Consider the following 12,463-nt stretch of genomic DNA (forward strand, 5'->3'; position numbering starts at 1 on the left):
AAGTAGATCAAAATACTCTACGTAAATCAATTAAGGACATATAGCACCAAGTTGCACATTTAAAGCCCCAATACTTATCTTAACAGGCTCTGCAAGCAGAACAACAAGCTAGCCCATAAACTCGAACAAAAGAGACATTGCATATTGTAGCTGGGGTTTCGCAGTCTTTTTAAGGGGAACATGCTTTTGATGTGAGGCCAGGCGTGATCTCTTTTGTTTTAATAGTCCGTATTGGTAAGTGACATTTTTGATCCGTTTCATCCGTAAACAACCTTCCTGCTAAAGTTGAATATGGTCACGTGACGAAGCTGCTACGTTAGATTGCTTCAACATGGTTGAGCCTGCCGGAGTTCTCCGTCATAAAATATGCGCTTTAGCGGAGACAGACAGACACGTACTGACGTGGATGGGATTTATCAAGTAACGACTTCAATGTTGCATAATGTAGCGGAGTTTTTTTCTTCACAAATGTACTCAAGTATAGGGATTTAAAAAAAATACTCCTAAAAAGAAAAAATTAAATGCACTCCGTTACTACCTACCTCCGAGTACAACCAATTTAGGGCTAAAAGCATACGGAACAATACAAACCCTACATACGCAAAGTGACCAGAACGCACCGTTTTGATTCTCATTTTTTTGCCCAGCCTTTTTAAAGTTTTGAGGTGACCGTGATAGCAAGATGGCGGGCAATTATGTCGCTCCCTTTAGGTGAAGCTCATGTTATGTTATCCTATGAGTATTTTCAAAAAAATGTACGTTCCTATTATAATTCATTTTTGCTGTTGCACAAAATCATTAATTTTTTTTTTAATGAAGCATTTTTTCCCTCTCGGAGGCGCTAAATAATACATACAGTCCCTTTGAGCAAAAAACAAAACAAAAAACAATGAACACTTTAGCAAATGTTTCTATATAGTTTGTTTTATTATTGATAAAATACATATGAAACTGATACAGCAAATTATATTCCCAATGTGGAAATTGAGTTACAAAAATTATCACAAACTTTCCATGTAAGGACATGACATTACGTCATGGTACAGAAGGCATATGAAACGTCACTTCATTGTCACTAAACAATAGAAATACACCAAGCTCATACTTTCTTCTGTTTTAATTATGTAGAAATATAGCGGTAAATGTCACATATTCACAACTTTTCCAAAGACATGAAATGCATGCTTAAAATATAAGTTTGATATTAAACATTAAGGGCAGTGCACATAGGAAAACGCTCGTACAGTGTACTTGTGCCGATACGATAACAGTACATAGCCTTTTTCAAATTATTATTATTGATATTGACAAGACACCCAGTCGCTGAAGATGCACCAAACACTTTTATGGCTTTATGTAAAAAAATAAACATAAATCCTCCCCCCCCCATGCGGATTCAACAATTAAAAGATGTTAAACACTATATGCCAAATGTTGGATTTTTTAGTTTTGCATGGGGAAAACTTCTTTTCTTCCAAGTAAAATAATTAATGTATTTGTCTTATTTAACTGTTGCATTCATTCACAACAGAGACCTAGAGAAATATATTACACAAATGAAAATGTTGATACTATTTGACTGGATAACACAAGAAAGGACTGAAACAGTAGGGTTTTGTAAAAAAATATCACATACAGGGCATTCTTTCTTTCTTTCTTTCTTTTTTTTATTTGTAAAACTATGTTCTTTCTTTTTTTTAACATAAATTCGAGTATTGACACACTAATCCCATTTTCTGAATCACGGCCGGACACATTAAATTTTGTCCACATCAAAACATTCATGGATATCTTACTGTCACTGTACAGTACTGTATATAGTCTAATATTTTATGTAAACTGTATTTTTCCAGTTACATGTGGAACCAAACCACAGATATATTACTCCACTTTTCACTATTTATAAACAGGATAACTACAGGTAGAAGTAGTCACAAGTGGTAAGTAAATACAAATATGGACTGAATATTCCTTCAACTATTTGTACACTGCTTGCGATCATGGTGGGCGGATCGATCCAAATATCCATGTCATCGATACTAAGCAAGTACTTGGATCAGATTGATACTATTGTCTTGGTATCGATACTTCACCCCTCCATCAATTCTATATGCACATAGCACAATACTCTCTCTCACCTATATTTGTGTGAATGACAGGCACACTTTTAGCACCTCTCCCAACGTGGCCTGCTGCTGCATCCAACTTGCCAGACAGAAGAGGGCCAAATCTACTTCTGCACCCTTATCAGAAGCAAAATATCCTTAATAAACCTTTTTTCTCAACAACAGAAAATTACAATGCCAGGTGTCATTTGTTTGGTAAAGTGGTCTCCCACTGTGGCAAATTTACGTAAAAACACAAAAAAAGTTGACCCTACAAAAAGCAATGAGCTGCAACCAAAAATGTAAACATATTACTGTTCCTGAACAAAAACCTGTAAATCCCTAGTCACAATGGCAACAGAGCCAAAAGGGTTTGTTACGTTGCTGATATTTTGATATGACTCCCTTGACTTCTGTTTTAGTAGAATTACTTTATTTGAGATCCTGGTTAAGGTCTTTAGATTGTATTTTTTTTACATCATTATCACTTTCTGACTTTATTTTCAAAAAAGTGTGCAAAGGAAGGTATAGTTGACATTTTTAAATTTGAAACTTCGTTGAATTACAGCTTTTTTATTTGACCGTCTTGTTTCAGCTGAAATAGCTGTAATAGAAATGATTCGGTTTCTCTTTTTTATACTTTTTAAGTTTGAATTTCTGTTATTTACCAAAAATGAAAAATGTAGTGCCGAAAATAACTTCTGTGTTTATTGTAAATATAAGCCAACTCAATGGGTGATTTCAATTAATCAAATATCATGACATTGCCAAGCAATAATTATTGGCTTGGCATAGATTGATACTACCATGTAAATACTTGGACCAGAACGATACTAAAATCCCAGTATCGCCCACCCCTGGTTTGCTACATATATCTGCTACATTCTCTCCATCTAACGATGTGATCCACTTCATTTTATGACTAATGCAAAGGCAGAGGTATAAATCCACTCCTGCTGCTTTCAAATTATTAGGTAGTGTTTCATCTTCTCTTTTTTTTTTTTTACCCAATGTTCAGTAATGACATAGAGCTGAGTAGCCCTTATGGCGTGTGCCATTTAAAATTAAAAATGTAGAAGGTGAAAATATCAAGTCAGAACCTTTAAATTATATTTCTTCCCTGTAAATGTCAGAGAGTTGATGGAAAAATCCTAGTATGACCGTTCTCATTGCATCATCAGGGATTGCAAACCATTTTCAAAACTTTAAAATGTTCAGTAACTGTTTAAAAATGGCACCCATGCATTTGAATAATTGTTGACAAAACAGGAAATTTGTATCGAGGTTTTGCCCCAATGCCGGCGATATGATCTTACGGGGGCTACATCATGGTGTCTGTGAAGGTTTCGGTGATGGACACGATGCTTGACTCTCAAAGCTTGCCCCCTTTCCAGGCCACTGAAGGATTTAAAAACAGCGAAAGATCTACAGTTAGCCCTGAAAATATTTGGACATTGACAACAGTATTATCATTAGAGTTGTTCGCATACAGTGGCTAACAAAAGTACTGTATTGGGTCCCAAGAACATTTTGTCGTATTGCTGTTGTGACTTTGCGGAGAACCCAAACACAAGTTGCTCAAAAACAAATGGCAATTAATTACAAAATGCTCCACAAAGTAACAATCAAATGATAAAAACAACAATAATCCTTTCAGAAGAAGGAACAAAAAAAACAAACCTCAGAAAGCAGGAGGGACTGGAAAAGGGTAATGTGGAAACCGCAGGTGGAAAATGAAAACTGACCCCACAACAAGCTCTGTCCAAGGTGTCCTCATGAAGCATCAGGCTAATTAGACGGGTGTGGGGTGATTGGACAAACCTGTCCCAATTACAAACTTGTTTTACGCCCTCTGGTGTACAAAGGCCTGCCGTATTTCAGGTTTCAACAAGATGTTAGACACAATCGTCAATTTCAACATTTTATGTTACATTCGCAACAAAAAAGCTGAAAAGTAGGTGTTGAAAATATTGGCCCCCTGTTCTCTCAACTCAGTCAACTGACTTTAAAAGTTCACTGATGACTTCTGAACGATCCAATGTCGACAAAAATGACTACCAATGATAAACTAAATGCACCTGTATTTCATTAAGTCTCAGTTTACATGCAACTAACCAGACAGCATTATGAAAGCATTATGGAGACCAAAGAACACAGGTCCAGGATTAAGTTGTGGAACATTTTTAAGCAGGAATGGGATACAAAAAGATTTGGTAACATTGACACATCTCCCGGAGCCCTGCGCGAGCAGTAATATCAAAATGGAGAGAGAATGAAACCACTGCAAACCTAACAAGACCTAGCTGACCCTCTAAACCTTTGGTCAAACTAGGTGAAAACTAATCAGAGAAAAACCAAGAGACCCCTAGTCACACATGATGCCGTGGTGCCATACACAACTGAGGTAAGACAATGTGTGCATAAGGCAACTATTAGTCGTACTCTGCATAAATCTATCTTACATGGAAATGTGGCAAAAAGAAAGCCCTTTCAGAAAGAATATCATAAAAAGGCCTGTCTGGTGGTGTTTGGTGTTTTCAAGAAGCCACTTGAAAGACACAAATAACAAAGTGCTCTGGTCGGATGGGACCAGAATTTAATTTTTATGCTGAATGCAAAGCGTTACATTTTGCAAAAGGGTGACACTGCACATTAACCTGAAAACACTATCCCCAATCACAAATATGGCGGGGACAGCCACATGCTCTGGGGTTGCTTTTCTTCACCAGGGACTGGAAAGATCATTAATTGATGCAACGATGGATGGGGCCAAATACAATACGATTCTGGCAGAAAATCTGTTACAGCCTGCTAGAGACCTGAGAATGGGGCGCAGGTTCACCTTCCAAAAGGACAACAGCCCTAAACATAGAGTAAAATCTACAACGGAATGGTTTAAAACTGTTAGAATGGTAAAGCCAAAGTCAAAACCTCAATCATATAGAGCATTTGTGGAAGGATCTGAAAAATGCTCTGCACAAACGATTACCATCACACCTTATGGAACTTGAGCTGTTTTGTAAGGAAGAATAGGCAAATATTTCTGTGTCAAGATTTGCAAAACTTCTAGACACACCCAACAAGACTTGTGGTTGTGATCACAGCAAAAGGAGGTAGTACAAAGCAATAACTCAAAGGGGGGCAAAATTTTTCCATCACCCACTTTTCATTTTTTCAATATAAAATCTTGGATAAATTTGGTTTCTTTTCAGGATTGTGTCTCACATGTTGTTCATTCTAAGAAAGTATTTCAATTTTTTTTTATCTATAAGTTTAAAGCTTGAAACATGGCAATACAGTATGTCAATTAACCATTGGGGTTGGTTTGGAGTGGGAGTTCAATACTTTTGCAAAGCACTGTAAACACACACCAAAATACAATACTATAAGTGATCTGGTCTTAACCATGTAGAACCCGCGGGTCATACTTTTCTAATGATGACAAGGGTTCTTTGGTTCTCCAGGGTTAAGGTGCAATTTGAGACTTTCCACATCCAGACCGCAATAAGAGTTTAGGAATGATAGCCCTTATCACTCTTACTCACTCTTACTCTATACCCCTTTTTAAAGAGACCAAAAGCAATTGGAAAATTGACTCAGAGGGCTGTAATTGACCTCAGAAGGCTCCTCCCTTGTTAACCTGTCATCAATTAAGTAGTGGAAAGGTCTAGAGTTGACTGTAGGTGTGTGGTTTTGCATTTGGAAGGTGTTGTGACCACACATATCATGCATTCAAATAAGCTCCCAATGGAGTTGAAGCAGAAGATACTGGCACTAAAAAAACAAGACATCCATAAGAGAGATGGCTGAAATGCTTTGAGAAGCCAAATTAACAAGAAAAAGTGAATGCACTGGAAAGGTTGGCAATTCAAAAGAGCCTGGACGGATGATCCAACACTCTTCATGGTAAACAAAAATCCATTTACAACATCTACTGAAGTGAAGAACACTCTCCATGAAGTGGGTGTGTTTGTCTAAAATAAAGATAATAATTAACGAAAGTAAATACAGAGGGTTCAGCACAAAGCCCTAGCTTTTCATTAGTGCCAAAAATAGACAGGCCAAACTTGACTGGGAAAAAAAACAGCCCAGTTCTGAAAAAACAATGTTCTATGGACAGATAAGACAAAGATAAACTTGTACCAGAATGATGGGCAGCAGAAAGTTTGGAGAAAAGTACAAGATCCAAAGCACACCACGTCATCTGTGAAACATGGATGCAGTAGGAAAGCATAGGCATGCAAATGTAAATGTGTGTATCGCACTTTTCAAGTCAATGAAGACTTCCCAAACCGATTCACACACACTCACATACCGATAGCAGCTTCAGCCATGCAAAGCAACTACCTGCTTATCGGAGGAGGCAGGAATCGAAGATGAGCCCAAGCTTTACCTCCTGAGCTACTGCCGCCCGATTCAGATTCAGATTTACTTTATTGTCATTCGTGTACACGTGTACGTATACAGAACGAAATGTCGATACATCTGACCCGCACAGTTTCTTTGAACGTCAGCCGGGATAGATAAGATTAACCATGTCTTCATCAGAATTTTAGCGCAGCAGTTCGTCATCTCGCGGTTCGATGCCACATCCAGTTGTTAAATGGTCCAGTTTATTGTGCAGAGAGCGAACGTTGGAGAGGAAAATGGATGGGAGAGGCGTTTTGCAGGGTTTAGCTTTTAGCCTAGCTGTTAGCCCGGCCCGACAACCTCGCTTCCTCGTCCGGCGGTCACGCCACTGTCTGTCTTGCCACTCTGCTTCGCTGCTTTGTAGGCCGCTGGGTCTTGTTGACATAGCAGTCCGTGGCTAATAAGCACTCCCGACTGGTCGTAGCACCGAGCGCTTGATGTCTGGATGATCGCATATCCAGCAAAAAAAACTGAGATCGTATCTTAATCTGCAGTTCGAGCCGACTTTGTGCGCCGTTAAAACTGAGTCGAAGACTGGGTCTTATGGCCGACGTGTAAAAAACTGTTGCGAGCCGATGCAGCTGCAGCCGAACAGGTGCGCCGCCATATTGATGCATGGCTTCCAAGGGCACTTGTGTTCATTGATGACATTACAAAAGATAAAAGTAACTAGATACATTCTGAAGTATACAGGGATAGACTTTCTGCTCAGATTCAGCCAAATGCAGCAGAGTTAATTGGAGGGCACTTTAAAGTGCAGATGGCCAATGACCCAAAGAATACAGCAAAAGCAACCTAAGAGTTTACTGAGGCAAAGAAGTGGAATTATCTGCAATGGCCAAGTCAATCTCCAGATCTCAACCCAATGGAACATTTTACTTGCTCAATACGAGGCTTAGGGCTTAAAGACCCACAAACAAGCAACAACTCATAGCTGCTACAATAAAGGCCTGGAAAAGCATGAAGGACGAGGAAACCCAGTATTTTGGTGTTGTCCATGGGTTCCAGACTAAAGGCAGTGATTGCCTTAAAAGAATTTGCAACAAAATATTGACAACAAACCTTTTGTTAAACCTTTTGTATTACGCTTAGTTGTCCTATTACTTTTGAGCTCCTAAAATGTTGTATATTTGGAAAAATGCATACAATTCCTTCATTTTTAGTCTGATGTCATTGTTTGACCACATGAATTAAACATTACACTGTGCACTTCAATTCTGGTCCAATGTGGTTGCATGTAGAACCCGAAAAATTGTGTGTCTGTTTAAATATTTTCGGTCTGAACTGTGTGCAGTACAAAACCTGAGTGCAACATGAAAGTGGCTTTTCGGTTGATGTTTTTATTCTGCCATGTCATTCAATTTAAAAGCTTTCTAACAGCAAATGGGAAGGCTGTTATCAAAAGTGCCACATTACACAGTGTCATGTGCTCTGTTAAAAGCCACAGTATTCAAAAGATGTTTTTTCAAAGAAAAGCCTACCTCTCCGAGGGCGTGCCAGTGGGTGATAGGTTTCCGCGGGTAAGCCAGCATTTCATTCCAGTGATCTCGGCCGAGGCCTTCGGCTTCCGGCCCGACGCGACAAACGCCAATCACCTCGTTGTGTCCGACTCTGCAAGCGAGATGTATTCACCGGTTGGTTCGAAATACCAACTATGGACAGCATTTATTTTTGAAGGGGAACAGGAGCACACAGACATGAATTTCCCCTTTTTCCACCTCTCCCCCTCAGCTGAACTCTTGAGCAGGGGAACCTATGGCTTCCGACCCATGTATGGCTTTTTTCATTAGTACATACGGCTTGGAGTATGTTAGGAGTGACAAGATTGGATAGATTGAGAAATGAAATTGTGAGAGACAGAACTGGAGTAGGAGTGGAACTAAGCCAGCGTGTGGATAAGAGAGTACTCGGTTGGTTTGGACACATGGAGTGTATGGATGAGGAGCAAATGTTGAAGAGGATCTACAGAGCAGAAATAAATCGAAGGAGACCAAAAGGAAGGCCGCGATTGACGTGGATGGGTGGGTGGATGGATGGAAGGATGGATAGATGCATAGATAGACAGACGTACAGACGGACGGACAGACAGACAGACGGACAGACACACAGACAGATAGATGGATAAATAGACAGACATACGGCTTGGGCATAAAATACAACCTGTAAAATTATTTAATAAATTGATAAAGGTGGCACCAATTTATGCACAGTCAAAGCCAAGACTAATCTGATGTGACTGCAGTTCGTTCCAGTATGTATAGGACACAATTTTAACTACGGTTTACAGTCAATGTGTCACAACAACAGACTAAGTTTTGGCTGTAATCGTTGAATAATCCTTTATATGAAGGCTCACTAAACAATTTACTATATGTTCATTGCTGAGACCCTTTTTGATGAAAAGACACAAAATGAACTTTAACCTAAAACCAACCTTATACTATAAAAGCTCTGAGCAATCTGATTGGGTGAGTGGTAAGAATGGGAGGAAGTATACAAAAGACAGTACGCTGTAAATCTTAACTACTTGTGATCCCAAGAGCCAAGAAGATATCCGCAGGTTCGAGAGGGTTTCGCCATCCGGGCCCCGATGGTGTGGAATGCTCTACCCTCTGAGACTTGATCTGCAAACTCAGTGGAACTGTTTAAATCTAGGCCTAAAACACGTATATTCTATAGCTTTGGAATGACCTATATTTTATGTTGACAATATCTGTGTATTGTTTGTTATTGCAAGATCCGTTGCAGCCTGGTCACCCTACTAGGGAGATTACCTCCTCTGCAGTCCCTTCTCAAGGTTTCTTCACTTACCTCATGTTGAGGGTTTTAGTTTTTCCTTGCCCTCGAGTAGGTTTCAAATCAGACTTGACATGGTGTAATGATAGTCTGTAGTTTGCAATAGTCTGTGGTCTGTGCAGCCCTTTGATACTGCTTGTGATCAAGGGCTATACAAACAAACATGACTTGACGTGAGGCGCGTTCTCCTTCCCGCCCAGCACAGTCTGCATTGAAGGTAAATATGTTGGTATCCCCCTTTTCAGTTTTTTGTGAAATTTTCAAAAAAGAACTTTGCTCGCACCTTGTTTTGAAACCATCATTAAGGTCAAAAACGGCAATCAAAATGAGCCTCAACAATAAGTAACTGAGGGAGGGAGACAATTTTAAATATATTTATATTGATATGGGACACAGGCTCTGGCATCACTATTTCATAGATTTGTACTAAACTTCAAACATCACACAGTGAAATAAAATGTACTGAAGAATTACCAAAAATTCCGGACTATAAGCTGCTACTTTTTTCCCTAACTTTCAACCCTGTGGCTTATTCAGTGATGCGGCCAATTTTTGTAATTTTTCTAATGGCCGCTAGCGGTGCTCGAGTGTTGCTACCATTAACTGCCCTGTCAAAGCTATATTATTATTATTGTTAAAGATTTGAAAACTCTCTCGGTGTACTGTCTTTCTTTGTAAATATGTGTAAACCATGTATAATATGTATTTGCAACTGTATATTTTTGTAATGTATTTATTTGTATTTATTTTAGACACTTATTCTGATATGTTTTGCATGGATGAACGAAAAATGAGGGGCGGAACAAACGCGGGGTGCTGAGTTTAAGTAGGGACCGCTAAAGGTGAGGGACAGACAAGGAAAGAAGGGGAGTAAAAAGTTGGTTAAAGAAAAAGGAGTTGTGTGAGTAAATGTGTTCATCTGATATATTTTTCCCACCCTTACCTTTGGAAATATACACTTTTTTCCTTGGATTACTTTCAACGGGACCCGGACTCTGTAGGTCTGCATCAAACCTTAAGTACCGGTATCATTTTCCATTCATTTTGCCGGCATTGATTTTTGGACTGTGGACTTTAATGAAGGACATCAATATTGTCTCGACTTTGTACGTGTATCAATCGGCTCTGCATACTGTGGTTCTGGAATTGTGTACTATCTATGAAGTTACATGGTAATTATATCGGTCTGTGTTTTTTGGACTGTATCGGGTAAGGATTAAGGTGGACGCATCAGGTTAGCACTGCTCGTTCTATGCGTTTATACTGTCATTGGCGTCAGTTTTAAGAGTATTGTTAATTATTAATTTTACAATTCTAACCATTTTAACATAGTTAGAAGTAAAGCAGCCGAGTCCTGCCATGGCCGGGCATTATACCGGCGGGCGGAGACGTAACTGCGTGAGATTCTTGCTCAAAGATGTTGTGGCAATTTCGAAAGGGAATGTCAAGGACGGATTTTATTAACAAGTTTGTTGAAAAGATTCTGAAGTTTAAAAAGGAGGAGGTACATGCTGTCATAAAAATGACTTCTGGCAAAGGCTTTGATGTGAGTTTTGAAACGGCAGCTCTTTATCAAGAGTTTTGGAATCGCTTTGAGGGAGTGAGGTCCCAGTTTTCAGGATTTACAGTGGAGAAGCTGACTGATAATACTAACAAGATTGTCGTTGTTAGAATGTTTAGTGAAATGATCAGTGCTGATGACGTCTGTTATTGGTTGAGTAGATACTGCTCAGTAAAAGGCCAGGCTATGAAGGTGAGGTGTGAGAAAGGCTATTGGAATGGTGCCTGGAGGGTACCAGTCCAACTACGGCAAGATCCTCAGGGCTTTCAGGGAATGAAACAAATTCCGTCGACTATATTCCTGGGGGAAAACCGTGGCTTTATCCACTATCAAGGGCAACCGAAACTTTGTCGCAAATGTGGTGAGCATGGGCATCTGGCTGAGGTATGTGATCGAATTTTTTGTGGAAAGTGCAGAACAATTGGACATTCCTTTGAGGAATGTAGCAATAGCAGAAAATGCAATCTCTGTGGAGAAACGAATCACCTCTTTAGAAACTGCCCGAATTCGTTTGCTAACAAATTGAAAGCTAGGAAAGCAGTTAACAAAGACAACAAAGACAATGAAATGATGTCAGACAACATAGATAATGAAATGAATAAATGTCACAAAGACAATGAAGTGAATAAAGATAACAAAGACAATGAAATTAATAAAGTCATGGAAATACAAAATGAAAATGAACAAGAAATTAATGAAGTTATAGAAATACCCAATGAAGATGAACAGGAAATGAATAAAGTTATGGAAATACCCAATGAAATTGATCAAGAAATGCACAAAGAAATTGGACAAGACAAACAAATTGAAAAAACAGATGTACCTACCAAAACCCCTGGAGCAGAGACCAGAGAATCAAAATTGAAACAGGAAGAACCTGGAAATTCTGATTCGATTTCTCATAAAATACCTGAATTTGGACATGACAAACGAATAGAAAAAGCAACTGCCACTCCGAAAACACATATTAATCAGGAAGGGCCTGGAAGAGAGTTCAAATTAGCAAATTTGTTTGCTACGCCATTGCCGGGATTTGGAGAAGTCAAACAAATCGAAAAGGCGAATGACTCTCCAAAAACCCATACGGGCACTGGAAAGAGGAGTAAAAGTAAGACAAAATTGGGAGTGGTGAAAAAACCAGAAACAAAGATAAGAGATTTAGAAGAAAGCCGATTGCCGGTGAATAAGCCCACAAGGGAACTGTATGAAGTTGAGACGGAGGAAGTCGGGGAGGGAAAAAATCTGACCCTTAGTGGGCAAGGAAGTAAGAGACCCTTTGATAGGTCCTCTGGCTCACCCCCTAACCCAGAAAAAAGGGGAAGACCTGGAACCACAGACAGAGAGTCAGAGGGTCCCAGAGTTTTCCCCGGTGAGTCTCAAAATGAGGTACTACTCTTAAGTGATGTGTCTGACACAGGTGACACTCTCGATGATCTCGATGATCACCAAAGAATGGACTCAGATCCCCCGGTTTTGTCTAACTAGTTTAAATACTTTAACAACAATTATGAACATTACATTCTCTACTATCAATGTGAGAAGTGTGAGATCAAAGGTTAAGGCTCACAGTGTTTTATCGTTCTTAAAAACT

The 12,463-nt window shown here is 39.3% G+C and overlaps 1 protein-coding gene across 1 annotated transcript in view; it reads right to left on the reverse strand.

The window, feature by feature from the left end:
- Positions 1 to 906: 906 nt before the first annotated feature.
- Positions 907 to 12,463, reverse strand: part of syt10 (synaptotagmin X) — a 32,616-nt gene continuing 21,059 nt past the window's right edge. The window contains exons 6-7 of the mRNA XM_088347960.1: positions 7,997 to 8,126; positions 907 to 3,503 (exon numbers count right to left, since the gene is read on the reverse strand). Coding sequence (XP_088204086.1) covers positions 3,432 to 3,503; positions 7,997 to 8,126 — 202 coding nt within the window. The 3' untranslated portion in view covers positions 907 to 3,431. The remainder of the gene's footprint in view (positions 3,504 to 7,996; positions 8,127 to 12,463) is intronic.

Source organism: Urocampus carinirostris, chromosome 11 (assembly GCF_059441175.1).
Source record: "Urocampus carinirostris isolate Australia breed hairy pipefish chromosome 11, RoL_Ucar_1.0, whole genome shotgun sequence".
NCBI lineage: Eukaryota > Metazoa > Chordata > Actinopteri > Syngnathiformes > Syngnathidae > Urocampus > Urocampus carinirostris.